The sequence below is a fragment of the Dioscorea cayenensis genome, chromosome 16 (assembly GCF_009730915.1).
Source record: "Dioscorea cayenensis subsp. rotundata cultivar TDr96_F1 chromosome 16, TDr96_F1_v2_PseudoChromosome.rev07_lg8_w22 25.fasta, whole genome shotgun sequence".
In the NCBI taxonomy this organism is placed as follows: Eukaryota; Viridiplantae; Streptophyta; class Magnoliopsida; order Dioscoreales; family Dioscoreaceae; genus Dioscorea; species Dioscorea cayenensis.
Genome location: NC_052486.1, coordinates 164586 through 178449, shown reverse-complemented (window position 1 = coordinate 178449; position 13864 = coordinate 164586). Strand labels below are relative to the sequence as shown.

The window sequence follows — 13864 nt, the reverse complement described above, 5'->3', positions numbered from 1 at the left end:
AGCTTCTCTTCGTTTTCCTCTCTTCCCATTTTACCCCTCATCCGCCTTCGAATTTTCAAACCCTGGGATTCCATGCCGGAGAGGTCTCAACGCCGGCGAGGCCTCGCCGATCCGGCGGGGACTGGGGTGGCTTCTCTCCCTGCTTCGTCTTCTTCGGAGAATCCTGGGAATGGGGCCGATGTTGATCGTGTTCTTTTCAAGAACCTCGTCGAGATGGTTCCTCTTGTTGAATCCCTCATGGTATCTTCCCTCTCTTTCCTAATTCTTCAACGCATTCACCATGAATCGATTTTTTAGGTCTTCTTTATCTGATTTTCTAGTGGTTTTTTTGGTTAGGGTCGGAGATCAACATCGTCGTTCACACGGCGGGCTTCCATGGTCTACACTCCTGCTCCTTCACACCCTCCGAAGGTGAACCAGCTCTGTTTATGAGTTCACTTTGTTTTTTTGATAATTGGTAAAAAGTTCACTTTTTGTTTTTGTTTTTAAAATTCAAATTACTGGACATATATTCCTCTTGGATTCATTCGCATGCGTTTAATTTGAAGTTTTTTTTTTCTTCTTAGAATTCATGTCCATTCTGGAATAGTTTTGGTTTTATATGAATTTGATTCTGTTCTGGGACTTCTTGTTATTTTATCTTCTTGTTTTCAGAATTTATCTTTAATTTTTTGTTATCAGAAGTGAAGGAATGAAAATATGAGTTCATATAATTTTTTTGGATATCCCTGCTTAGTACAGTTCAAAATGTGAAATTATTGCTGAACTTTGGGAATTCATGTGTGGGTTGTGCATAGGTTTGCTTTCATTGGACTTAGTTACTATTGAACTGATCGAACTATCTGTGAAGTTGATGATTTGTACTTCTCCGTCCCATTATAAGTGACTGTGTTTAGAAGCTTTCTATGTCCCAACTTATTTGTTCACGGACCTACTTTAATGACTAATTTTCAAATTTAATCTTAATAATCTATTTAAATGCATTGTTCAACCACGATCATCTTAAATGGACAGTTTTAGTGAATGGAGAGAGAAATGGGCAAAATGGGAAAAGGGATGCTAAATATTCATGAAATTTTTAATTCAAACTACTTTTCTTACACTTCGTGAAATGGTTAAGGTGGACGTATATGATGGGACGGAAGGTTTAAGTTTGAGAAATTAAGTGGCACCAATGTTGTTTGTTTTATGAGTTGAATTTCTTTATTTTGTACTTGTCATGTATTCCTTTATAAACAAATTTTCAGGTTTGTTATCACAATTCTATTCATATTATGTTGGTTGCCATAGAAGTGAGGTGGTGGATCTGTTTCTTGTTGTCATTGTTGTTGTTTCTTATATAACTAGAAAATTTTTCAACTTTGTACTTTTCATGTAATGTTATTTTTGTTGTTGATTCTTTTGTGAGGTTATTTGAAAATTTTGACAAATACCAAAATTATACGCACTCACTTCTGAACAATCCTACTGCATTTATTTAAAAACAAACTTTTGGGTTCTTCTCTGCAATGTTGTTGATGTTGTGCTGACACCAAGGGGATTAAGTCTGCTCCTCCTTGTGGACCAAGAATCTATATTCCTTATTATTCCTAATCTGGGCAAAAATACACTCATTTAGACAGCGTCTGGTACTTATGTGAAAAATTTTATAAATGGATCTTTAGCAATTTACTGGAAAAGACTTGAATGGGCTGTGGCTTGCTAACCCCACTGGTAGGTGGAGAATGAAATAGGTGTGGATAGCTGGATCTTTTGGTAAAACAAAAGAAAAGAAAAGGAGAATTTATTAAAATTGAAATTTGTCTAGAACAAATGTACAAAATACGACTTCATGGAGATTCAAGGAGGTTGGATTTTGTCTGGTCTTGTTCAATGTTCAAACATGGTGCAGTTGTTAATAAGGCTTTGCTTAGTTGTTCAGTTCACTCTTAAAAGGTCACATTACTTATATGTCACTCCTTTCATGTGGACTGGTGTGATGAGCAACAGACTTTGTTAATTTTAATGAAGAATGGTTGATAAGGATCCTTGTTTATTCCTTTCGATGACTATCCTTCTTCTTTCTTTTGTTCTATTTTTCAATCTCTTAAATTAAAAAAAATCATCCTTCATTTTGGCTACAGACTTGTACTTATAATCCATTTCTTTAGCAGTGGAAAGGTTGTACTCAGAAATGGGATAAAGGGGAAACACATAAAGAAATTCAATTGCTGCATTTTCTTAGCTATTCTTAATGGATTATTATTATCCTAGAGCATTCAAATAGATGAAAAAATGCAGGTTGACACAAAGGGGAGAAAAACAGCTCAAAGTGTTTATACGAAAAGGAAAGCAGACCTCGCTGGCAGTGCCTTGAAAAAACTTGCTAATGATGGAGATGGCGGTGCTGATGATTTCACAATTTTCTCGTCAAACCAGCCAGTTGCGGAGGTTCTGCAAAAAGAGAGGGAAGATGTCACTATGTTGCGGGAACAGTTAGATGATCTGGAAAGGAAAATATTAGAGAAAGATCAAGCCTTAAAATCTGCAGAAGATTCCCTTAACCAGATGAAGGCGGCCAGTATGCAACTTGAAGAATTAAAGCGTCAGGTTACAGAAAAGGATTCATTGATTAAGTCTTCCAATTCTCAGTTATCTAATGCTCAGGTACATGATCTTAACAGATTAGTAAGTCATACATGCTGTTAGGGTTGCTTTGTTGTGTAAGTGAAGAAAGATCATGCTAATTTGGAGAAGGCAAACTCAATTTTTATGAATACTTTCTGATGGTGCTTTCTTGCAATGGACTAGGTTATTAACATTTGCATGCCTACACAAAAGTTCTCTAGTTTGCATTCCTTTGACTTCATTTTCACCGATTTGTAAATTTTATGGATTTCAGTCTGCTTATAATTTCCGACTTTCATCTTTCATCTAGTTGTTTTTCAACCTTTATAACTGCATTGACCTGCAAAAGCATTGTAAATATTTCCTTTCCTGCATTCTCTGTTCTATTTTATGGTACAACTTGCTATGCATTTTCATTATGTTAATGTGTAGGTTTACTGACTGGCTTTTGACAAGTAACGTCTTCTGTTTGTACTGCAGATTAAGTTGGCAGAGAAGCAAGCTGCTCTGGAGAAATTAGAGTTGGAAGCAAAGGCATCAAATGCGAAGGTCGAAGAACTCCAGGCAGACCTGGATTGTATGGATTTTGAAATCAGAGCGCATATGCAGTTGTTTGAAGAACTTTCAAAATGTGACTCTGATGCAGATTCTGATGGTATAACCACATTTCATCAAGTCGATCGCCTTCCACACATGGTATGCTCAAATTTTCAAAGATTCTCATGCTTCTTATCATTCATACAACCAGAGATAAGTAAACTGAACAACTATCATTGAAGTGTGTAATGAAATATATTAATGCTGGATAATCATTCTTCTTTGTAATTTAGATGGATTTGTTGTCACATACTTATTTTGAACTTGTGAACTCCTGGAAATAGCATCATGAGCAATATCATCTTTCTTACTGATGTAATCACTATTCAACTTGAGCAGGATGATCTTGATCTTGATCTTGATGAGGACACAATTGAGCAGATGGAAGAGGCGAGATTGGCTTACGCAGCGGCACTTGCCGCTGCAAAGGAGGACCCGGGCGAAGAATCCTTAATAAGTTTAGCTGAGGCTCGTATCAAGCTTCAAGCTTTTGTACTTTAATTGTGTCACTGCTTATATATATATATGTAACATTCCTTGAATTAGAGTGCATCTCACTAACTCAGACTGAATAGTACTTGACTTGTAAGACTTAGCTCCAGGATTTGATCATTTTGCTTTAACAGGAATCTAGTGTTTTTGAGGTTATCTCTATTCATTTTCTTGTTGCGCGCTTTGCTAGAGGTGTAAATTATACACTACCACTCGCAAGCTATTTGAGTTCGATTCGGAAAAAGCTCGAACTCAACTTGTGTATGATCGAGTCGAGCTTGAATATTTTATTTGACTTTTAAGTGCTCGCGAGTTTAATTGGGTAATTGTATTTCTGTGTGTATATATTATATATTAGTTTAATATATATAATTAAATTCGAGATCGAGTATAAAAAAATCATTGATTAAATCGAGTTTATTTTTAATCTTTATCGAGCTTAATCGAGCAAGCTCAAGTAGCTCAATTTATGTATCAAAGTCACAAAAACAAAAATCAATCTAGTTCAAATCGAGTATCAAGGAGCGAGTTTCCAACTGAGCTTGAGCTCAAGCAGCTTGCTACTCGGATCAAACTCGATTGATTACACCTTGCACTTTGCAATGTAATTGTGTCCAGTGAAAGTATTCTGATCTGGTAAATAGCCAAGAGTAATGATGCTTTTGTGTTTATTTAGTGCATTAATCTTCTTACAAGTGTTTTCATGTCACAATTCACAGAAAGTTCCTGCCATAGCAATCCCCCAATCCTTTGGTTATAACAGAGCTTCAATTTAGTCACCTTTTCTTCTTCAAAAAATTCAACCAAATGCTGTTAAATTTCTTCCAGGATACATTTACTCTGTATAAACCGATAGTTTAATCGAACATATATCTTAATTCATGAATAGACTTTCATGAATGAAAATAATAGCAGAAGCTATAGTAATTCAGACGAGAGAAGGAATGCGCTCATGTTAAAAGAAGTCGGAAGGCTTCCCGACTTGTATATTTTGCTCTGCTAAAAAACTTGTGATGGCATTCTTTTGCCAACTTTTAAAACTCCTGCACAAACACAGAAACAATCACTGAATTAATTAGTTCCATTATCAAGCATGCCGAGAAATGACCGCAAAAGACTTATCTTTCATAATTGAAACAAGAGAAACATGGTTTCTACCTCTTTTATACCAATTGAATAGAGAAGAAAATGTCATTTATGGCATAACACTTTTTTTCTCATTTTTTAGTAGTTCATATTAGAGTAACAAATAGTCCCACATCAATTAAGTTAGTATCGGTCAAAGTCCAAAACTTTTTGAGTTGAATTGGGATTATGTACTGTGTGTAAAAGAGTAACTGATAATCCCACCCACATCAGTGCAGTAAGCAACTATGAATACAAAAACTTATGTGCTTGGTTTTGCAACAACTAGTTTCTCTTAGCTCTATTAGTAGATCACTTTTATAAATTGGTGAATATAATAATGCTCACCAAAGAAACTTTTAAGAGGTCTTCCTCTTAAATTCAAATGTATCACCAACAACTCTAATGAAATTAAAGATTTCATGGAGGAGAGACAAACATACTTGTGATCTAGATGTGCCAAAATTACTCCCCCTGGAAAAGCTTGCTGAGTAGCCTCATAAGAAACTTTGATTGCATGTTTCCATGTTCCGCCAACTCCTTCCTCTTTATTCTGTTCTTTCTTTTGGTTCGGGTCATCCATCTGCAATGAATACCCAGATAGTAAGTGCCCGACTCATGCACCGTCCTTCCTGTATTTGTTTCCAATTGAAAAAGGAGTGAGAACACTATCTATCATAAAATATCATGTATACTCTCCCTTTCTTGATAGGCAATGTGAAAGTCATAGTGGTAGATCACACAGATTTAGGTTGTGATTTAATCAAGAAAAATTCAAGGAAAAATAAAAGGAATTTTGATATCTTCATTCTAATCGCGTGAAGAAAATAATATTACGGACATACATACGCAACAAGCCTTCTCTTGAAATTCTGAATCCTAAATTCGCCAGCAAATCTAAATGTTGACACATTATATCATCTACCATAAAACTTAATGACCATTTGGTATCACTTCCTACTTCCTAGTCCTACACCAAAAGGGATTCATGCCATTTAATTAGGTATCATGACTTCTTCGTTTTGGCAACACAAACTATACTACATCCTTGGTAAAAGAAATAGTGGAATAAACTATAATAGCACAATAACATAGTATTTAATTTTCTTGTAACATTTAATGACTTCAACTGTGGAATTTATAAGATTAGAAACAAATATACATAATTACAGAATGTAGCAAATCAGTGTTACTTACAGAATAATTAATATCCATGTGACTAGGTACATAGTGGCCACCTCCAAGTCCAAGAAGAACCTTTTTATTATCATTGTTCCTGCATATTAAACCCAGATAAGTTGCTGTAACCTCAAAAAACAGGAAGCTTAGAATAAGTTCATTACATTCTCATCATAAGTATTAATTATATATAATTTCGTTCATGTTAAAAAGGTTCAGAATCTAACAGACAAGGTTTTATCTGATGATTAATGCTTTTCACAACCTGTGCCAATTTCAACACTTTACCCTCCAAGTCCTAGCCCTTCCCACAATAACTGCAAATGTGAAAAAAAGTTTAGTTCTTTGATGTCTGAATATAAAGCATATGAGTTTGGGAAAAACAAATGCATGGAAATTTCATCTTCAAGTCTAGCTGTAACACTCGATGAGTAGAACAATTACCAAATATGGATGATTTGATTATTCAAAGTTTCAAATTGGAAAAACAGAGCATCCTCTATATTACCAGAAAAATAAGTATATAAGGAAATCAACTGTTAAAGAATTTGATATGCTATTCTATCAATCTCCAAAGCTCATGCTGCAAATTAAAGAAATCAGTAAAATGAAAACCATCCCCCAACTTGGATATGACTTGATACTAAAGTCAAATATTTATACAGCAAACACATACACATATCACAATTCTGTAAATAGAACTACACCAAGTGATGAGCTTAAGTCCAAATCATGAAATAGATCAATTAAAATGCAAAACATATTGAAAACATGAAAGATTAATTAAAGATGCAGTGAGTCATATATGCATATACCAAGTCATGCTTGTCCACGTCTCATTCCTTTGGTGCTCTAATTGAAATTCAAGCTTCAGTCCCCCTATGCAGCTGTCACCAAAAGATATACATATCATACAAAATAAGAAATTGTCAAATAAAGAGAGCAAAGGTTGCATCATCACATTACTTAATGAAAAAAACACAGCACTCCCACCCAAAGCTTCATCAAAGTTGAAACCAAGTGACATTAACTGTGCAGAAAAATAAGCAAATCAAGGAAATCAATTCAACTACAGAAATAACGAAAGTTTCATCTCCAGTCATACAAAATTTAAAAACCATCACCTCAAGTTGAAAGTTGAAACTAAGTGATTTGTAAGCTCAAACCATCGTGCAGTTGGGTCCTCAAGTCACAATTTGCCATAAAAATTATGTTTATCAGACTCTATTCCTGTAAAACCATGAAAACAAACACATGCATCTCACAATTATAAAGGTATAAGTAACAAGTTTATAGTGTAGAGCTTAATTTATAATCATATTGCTAGAGTTGAAAAATGAGTCATATATCTATAGATATATGCATACCAGTTGTTATACATGTCGAAACTAACTTCATCATATTGAATTGTAGTCAAGGGATCACCTGAGCCCTTCCATGCATAATAAATATCCACCACTAGTATTCTGTTCAATATCCAATAGAAGTTTTATTATGATTAGCGGCTGATTTATATATTTTCAGAACATATGAACAAAAAATGGCAATTAATGATTGGGCTCTCTGACATTACTCACAAAGAAACAACCTGTACTTCCCCTTCAGAGAGCATCATTAGAATAGCATACACACAAGCCATGCTCCATAGTGTTTTCTGAAGTTCTATTGCGCATCCTAGATTTAAATATCTGCATGCATATAACTGACTCAACTCAGAAGAACCCAAGTAATTTGTACTCTGAAACTGCATGTCATGCAGTTGAGTCCTAATAAAGTCTCACATATTTGCCATAAAAATATGTTTATCCACCATTCCACCTGAGAAAACCAATGCAGGGTAAATAAAATAGAACTCCACAAATGATGAGCTTAATTCCTAATCATAAAATATGTAAATAAATAATTCAAAACAGATTGAATACACAAGGCATACATACATGGCACCAATGCTTGGGCACTGTGACCCTGAAACAATGCAATGGAGTTCTTCGCAAATACATGCATATCAAGATACCAAAGAAATGAGTAACTAGCTTATAGTAGAGATGTAATGAGTCATATAAATTAGATATATACCTGCCATTATACATGTCCACATCTCATTTAACAAGTTGAAGCAAATTTCATTCTAGCTCTCTTATCTACATAATCAAGCCACCAGTCATGCATAAAATTCTCCTACGAATCCTCCTCATCAGATTGAATTGTAGCTGAGAGATTGATAAATCGCACGATTTCTTGCAAGTATGCATAATTGAAGATCATATAATTAAATCCATCCATATACTCTGTTCAAGATCAAATTGGAATTATAATGTAATTAACAGTTGATAAACATATAGATCTATTATTTGGTAAACATGAAAATAAGAATAAATTATTACAGCACTTACAAAGAAACAAGAACACTCCCCCTCCAGAGAGCTTCATCAGAGTAGTAACAGAACCATGCATATCACAATTCACAGTCAAGGAGATGTGGATTCAAGCTCAACTCACATTGAAAATTAAAGAAAACATGAAGAAGGAAAGAATCCACCCCCCACAAGAGAATGTCAGGCCTCTCTGTATAACTTGAAACCATCAAATTATTATCATACACTTGAGTCATGATCAAGTCACATATTGATTTGCCTGTGGAAACCAATACAACAAACAAATACATCTCACAATTCATTCTAAAGATAAATTAATAGAACCAGCTAGCTAGCCAGTGATGTCCATAATTCAAAACAAATTGAAGACATACCAGAAGTAATGGGTGTTCGGATGTCATTTTTCAGTGGTAATCTAATTCAAATAAAGGATTCATCCTCCTAATCCTCATCTGCATATATAAACCACAACCAATTAAACATAAAATTATTACAATTCTGATAAACAATTAGGCACTTATAAGTTATTCAAGCACTAACAGAGATATCATGAGAAATAAAATGAATAAACATACCATCGATGTTGGTTTCATAGTAATATGGTTGTTTGGTGTACTTCAAATACATGCTTTGATTCTTTGCATAGCCTATGAAGCGTGGTACTTGCTGGATGAACAACCAGTGTGGACGCCCTTTCAAACACCCCTTTAGTGCTTGGACACTGCACTCCAAATGCAACATGAATAGATCATCCTCATGAGGCTTTTCTTGACGTTGTTGGAGGAAAGAGATGAGCCACTGAGGGAGACTAGCATTGTCCTCTTCATAATCAATCACCTTCAAGCTTTGCAGAGACTCAAGCTTCTCCACACACTCCAGCATTGGGCAATCAGTGACTTCCAGTTCTTTCAAGGTAGGGAGATGGGAGACCCTTGAAAGGCTGTGAGCTTTTCTAATGAACAATCGTGGGATGTTAGCTCGATTTAAGCCACTTGGAAGAGCTTTTAGCTTTGGGCATTTAAGAATAAAAATGCTTTTGAGATGGGGGAAGAACATTAATGGCTTGCTAGATTCAGGCTCGTTGTCTTCTTCTTCTTCTCCACTGAGGATCAATGACCATTCCTCCCAATTACTCATGTTCTCGAATAATAGGGTTTCAAGCTTAGGGAAGGCAATTTCTGTAGGTTCTCCATTATAATTACCGAGAAATTCAGGGCCAATTGATACAACTGCAGTTGCTCCATCTATCCTCAAATACTTGAGCTGTGGAAGTTGGCCAAGCTGGGGAAGATGAGGGCAATTTGAGCAATTAATTAATTGCAAATAAATCAACTCTTGAAGAGCAGTAGTAATGGAAGTGGATGACGACATCCAGTTTGGATATCGACCACCAAAAAAGTCTTGAATCCCTAGCTTTTCAAGGCATGGCGGGGGGCATAGGTCATCAAAGACTTGCACGATCTTGTCCATCTCTTGCTGTTGAATATGCCCATCAGTGTAATTAGGTGTGCAACGAAGCCGTAGTTCTCTGAGGTGAGTCTTGCTTGACAGTAGTACTGAAGAACTTTTGATGCTTGATTTCTCCAAGTTTCTTATAGAAAGGCAACTGAGTTTTTCAAGCATCTGTAGCTCTTCTAAGTTGCATCCCTCCTCTCCATCATCACCACTGTCTCCGATGATCAATCCTTCCACATGATGAAGGTGTTCCAACTTGCCTATTCCTTTGGGCACATAATTCAAAGGTGTGTCTTCTAGCCGAAGCCACCTCAAATTGTATAGCTTAGTTATGCTTTTTGGAAGGATATGCAAAGACTTGCAATCATTAAGCAACAAGAATTGCAAATTAATGAGATTTCCCAGAGAATCTGGTAGGTTATGAATGCATGTATGCTCCAAATCCAAAAACCTCAAGTGCACTAAACCCCCAATACTGTCTGGAATATTCTCAATTTTGTCTCCATTGAGAAATAATAAACGCAAATGCTTTAAGTTGCCAACCACTTGTGTGTTCAAACTTGGAGGAGTCCATAACCGCAAGCTTCTTAGGCAATCAAGATGTGGAATGCTCACACTTTCCCTATTACTTGTAATTGTCAAACGGCGTAGTTTTTTCATTAATTCGGTGCTTTGTACTTCTTGTGGATCGCCTGAAAAACTTTCATCACCTGCAAAAAACTCAGCTAGTGCTCGCAACAAATCATGAATTGTGCATCTCGACATATCCACATACTCAGGGTCAGGTTGTAAGAAACTCCTACAAATTAATTCCATGTAATAGCTTTTTGCAACATCCTCCATTGATGCATTTCCCTTTGCTTCAATATAACCTTCTCGCAATCCAATGACAAACAAGATCTTCTGAAATAAAAATTCACTACCACGGGGTAAAAGAGCACAATAGAGGAAACAATGTTTAAGAGTCAAGGTAAGGCTTCATAACTCAAGTATAGTGCTCCTTGAGCTCTTTCCGAAGTCCCTGTAATAGTCCAAGCATCGCTAAGCACATTCTCCCATTCTCTTTTATTTTGGTCTTTTGTTACGAGAACACCTGCAATGGCTTTTATTGCAACCGGAAGACCGTCACATTTTTTTCAACAATTTTTCATCCCGATATCCTTCAGTCTCTGCATATCTTGTGTATTATTGTTTATGAAAAACTTTTTTTGCATAGCAATTCCCCAACCAACATCCGAAGGCAGTTTGTTAACATGATGGATATGTGTTGCCCCCACTTTTGCAGCAGTGTTTCTATCTCTTGTGGTGATCAAAACCCTGCATTTTGTTGTTCTTCTTTCTATTGCATTTTTAATTAAATCAACCCATATGTTCTCATCCCAAACATCATCTAAAACTAGAAATAAGCTCTTTTCACGTAGGAAATCACAAAGTATATTTTGTAACTCTGAGATTGTTGTGCACTCTCCATATTTACCCCCAATATTTCTTATGATTTCTTTTAGCAAATCAGCCTTTGATGTGAAAGATTTTGAAACCCAAATCCATGAACGTAACACAAAAGCATCATTTATTTTTGGATCATTATATATCTGTTGTGCGAGTGTTGTTTTGCCTATACCCCCCATACCAACAATGGCAAAAAGGCGGCATTTCTGTTCAGGTTGAGAGACCAATAATTCAACAAGACTATTAGTAGCATCTTTGATATCCCAACCCACAATATCAGGTTCAGGTAAGGAGGAACTTTGCCGATAAGAAGCTTCATTTATAGCATATGCATCACTTGAGTTAGAAGAAGTTATGAAATTAAACTTATCCTTGTCCTCAGATATCTCTTCTAGCTTATCATTCAGACTTTTAACTTTAGCAGCAATCTCAGAGCGAAATGGCACACTACGCGCACAAGAGAACAGAGTAAAGTTACAGCAGCGTACCCTTGTTGAGGCAGTAGCACTTGACTCAGCCAGCTGAGAATGGTGATCAACATCTTGCAAAAGCCCAGTACCCTGTATCATGCAAAGATCAATGATGTCATCAGCATCATACATCAAATCTTTCAGCTCATTGACCCATCCTTTGACAGTCTCGTCTTGGATCTTCCTCTTCTCGGCATCCTTGAGCACACGTGCGATCCTCTCCATCCTCCGCCGGAGTCTTTGGAGCTCATCCTTGACTCCTAACACCATGATGGCCTTCTCTTCAATGACATTAGACAGTCTCTCCACCAGCTTTCCTGCAAAAGCATCCACTATCATCACCATTGTATTACCTCACAACAAAGTCTCACAACAACAAAGATATTGATGGGTGGAATGAATGACTGACTGACTATGCATATGCATATATTATTAGAGAGAGATTGTGAGTGTAGTAACACTGAAGTTGATCAATAATATCGGTGGGCGTGGGACTCACCACTTATTGCTTGGGTTGTCAGGACAACGATAGGATAGGACGTGGGGTTTATTTAAATTTAAATATTTTTTTTAATTTTGTTTAGTTTTCTTAAAAAAATTTATTACATATATAAATAAATATAATTATGTGTAATTAACTGAGGTTGATCTAAATGACACGTTTTTTTATTTTTGGGTTGTGTTTTGCTTGGAATACCAGCCATGCATTTCAAGTCTTTTGTTTTTTTTATGTAAGATAAAAAAATATACTAATTAACTAAAAGATATTTAACTTTTTACTGAGTTTCTAATACTTTGTTCAGATTCTTGCAGACTCTTTACGTTTAAAACTTAGTGAGTTAAAAAGAAAAATTGTAAAAAATATGTTTTAAATACAATTTAAATTTATAGCTAGTTAAAATCATAAATATAAAATTAAAAAGTATATATTTATCAACAAAGAATATCATGCGATGTGTCTGCTTTCCATTCGCCAAAAATATCCCTGACATCATGATTTTTATGAGTAAAGCAAGACGCGTCACTCTTCGACTTCCGCTTACGTTGGACGGGAACGAGAATACTTATGATGTGGATGGGGATGGACGATGATAATATAAATAGGAAAGAGATGAATCTGAGAATGTGAACAAAAAGAATGTTTGGGCTTTGAGGGAATTGGGGATACTGATATGATAGTAGAATAGTAGAAAATTTTAATAAAATTACTTTTGTACCCTTTAATATTGTAATTAAATAATATATCTTGTAAAAGAAACAATTATTATTAAATAGCTCCAATTTTTATAAAAAAATTTTAAATGAGTTATTCATTTTCTAAATAAAATTTTAAATTTATACATTTTAATTGATGAATACAATTTAATTATTTTTATTTAAAATAAATAAATGTTCAAATTTAATTATTTTTAAATAACTAAAATATAAATAGTTCTAATATTTTAAAAATAAATACAATATATGTCATGCAATATAAATACAATGTAAATATTAAAATTTAAATAAATATAATATTATAAGAGGTAAAAAGGTTATTAACTCATCAAGGCATGCTCAATTCCCTAAAATGAGGAGGATGAGCATGAAGGGTTTGAGGGGCATGCACTCCCCCTTCATTCCCTTCCCATGCCTTTTGATGCATGCCCAAACATGCCCATGCGTATGCCACAAGAGTTGATCCCTTACATTCAAACACACCCTGGAAAAGAAGTGTCATTAACCTTTTTTTATATTTTTAATTCCAAAAATTTGTTTTTAAAAAAATTAATTTTCATAAAACTTTTTAGAAAAACATATCAAATTCCGTTTGGGGTAATTGTAACCATTTTTAATATTATTGTAGCTCTATAATATTCTTATAATTTGATTTATTCTTATTCCTCGAATCATGGAGCCTGTGATTAGCTTATAGTTTTATCTTTGTAGTTTTTTTTTTAAAACCTTCTTATAGTTTTTATCTTTGTAGTTTTTTTTTTTAAACCTTTCTATAGTTTTTATTGGAATTTTCAGAACCTTTGGATTGGTTTATGATTTTAATGCATCATTCATAATTTCAACTTTTTCTTTTGTCGGTTAATAGTGATTGGAATCAAATTGCTAAAGCTTTCCAAATTT

The 13864-nt window shown here is 34.9% G+C and overlaps 3 protein-coding genes across 21 annotated transcripts; 1 reads left to right on the top strand and 2 right to left on the bottom strand.

Annotated features, from left to right (window-relative positions):
* LOC120278789 (protein MICROTUBULE BINDING PROTEIN 2C-like) lies at nucleotides 1-3969 on the top strand. The gene is made up of 5 exons (XM_039285521.1): nucleotides 1-240; nucleotides 337-411; nucleotides 2281-2646; nucleotides 3088-3303; nucleotides 3544-3969. The coding sequence occupies exons 1-5, from the start codon at nucleotides 73-75 to the stop codon at nucleotides 3703-3705; spliced, it is 987 nt and encodes a 328-aa protein (XP_039141455.1). The 5' UTR covers nucleotides 1-72; the 3' UTR covers nucleotides 3706-3969.
* A 361-nt stretch (nucleotides 3970-4330) lies between these two features.
* Nucleotides 4331-10702, bottom strand: LOC120278967 (putative disease resistance RPP13-like protein 1). 19 transcript variants are annotated; one of them, XM_039285752.1, is made up of 14 exons: nucleotides 8951-10702; nucleotides 8750-8827; nucleotides 8394-8634; nucleotides 8077-8288; nucleotides 7938-7986; nucleotides 7782-7818; nucleotides 7578-7688; nucleotides 7368-7466; nucleotides 7125-7230; nucleotides 6967-7030; nucleotides 6816-6887; nucleotides 6019-6097; nucleotides 5265-5453; nucleotides 4331-4739 (listed from the first exon to the last, which is right to left on the bottom strand). In XM_039285752.1, the coding sequence occupies exons 1-2, from the start codon at nucleotides 10671-10673 to the stop codon at nucleotides 8817-8819; spliced, it is 1734 nt and encodes a 577-aa protein (XP_039141686.1). In that variant the 5' UTR covers nucleotides 10674-10702; the 3' UTR covers nucleotides 4331-4739; nucleotides 5265-5453; nucleotides 6019-6097; nucleotides 6816-6887; nucleotides 6967-7030; nucleotides 7125-7230; nucleotides 7368-7466; nucleotides 7578-7688; nucleotides 7782-7818; nucleotides 7938-7986; nucleotides 8077-8288; nucleotides 8394-8634; nucleotides 8750-8816. The 19 variants fall into 19 exon arrangements, with proteins under 19 accessions (XP_039141686.1, XP_039141685.1, XP_039141680.1 ...); XM_039285751.1 differs by having other exon boundaries at nucleotides 7782-7986; XM_039285746.1 differs by having other exon boundaries at nucleotides 7578-7818.
* Nucleotides 10703-10966: 264 nt separating this feature from the next.
* Nucleotides 10967-12094, bottom strand: LOC120279116 (putative disease resistance protein RGA1). The gene has a single exon (XM_039285984.1). It carries the CDS (start codon nucleotides 12092-12094, stop codon nucleotides 10967-10969), a length of 1128 nt encoding a protein of 375 aa, XP_039141918.1.
* Nucleotides 12095-13864: the final 1770 nt, after the last annotated feature.

Excerpts from the sequence above, each read along its gene's own strand:
- LOC120278789 (XM_039285521.1), top strand. The coding sequence starts at position 73 with ATGCCGGAGAGGTCTCAACGCCGGCGAGGCCTCGCCGATCCGGCGGGG. Across the intron at positions 241-336 it reads CTCTTGTTGAATCCCTCATG|GGTCGGAGATCAACATCGTC; the intron begins GTATCTTCCCTC and ends TTTTTTGGTTAG. Across the intron at positions 3,304-3,543 it reads TCGATCGCCTTCCACACATG|GATGATCTTGATCTTGATCT; the intron begins GTATGCTCAAAT and ends CAACTTGAGCAG.
- LOC120278967 (XM_039285750.1), bottom strand. The coding sequence starts at position 10,673 with ATGGAGGATGTTGCAAAAAGCTATTACATGGAATTAATTTGTAGGAGT.
- LOC120279116 (XM_039285984.1), bottom strand. The coding sequence starts at position 12,094 with ATGGTGATGATAGTGGATGCTTTTGCAGGAAAGCTGGTGGAGAGACTG.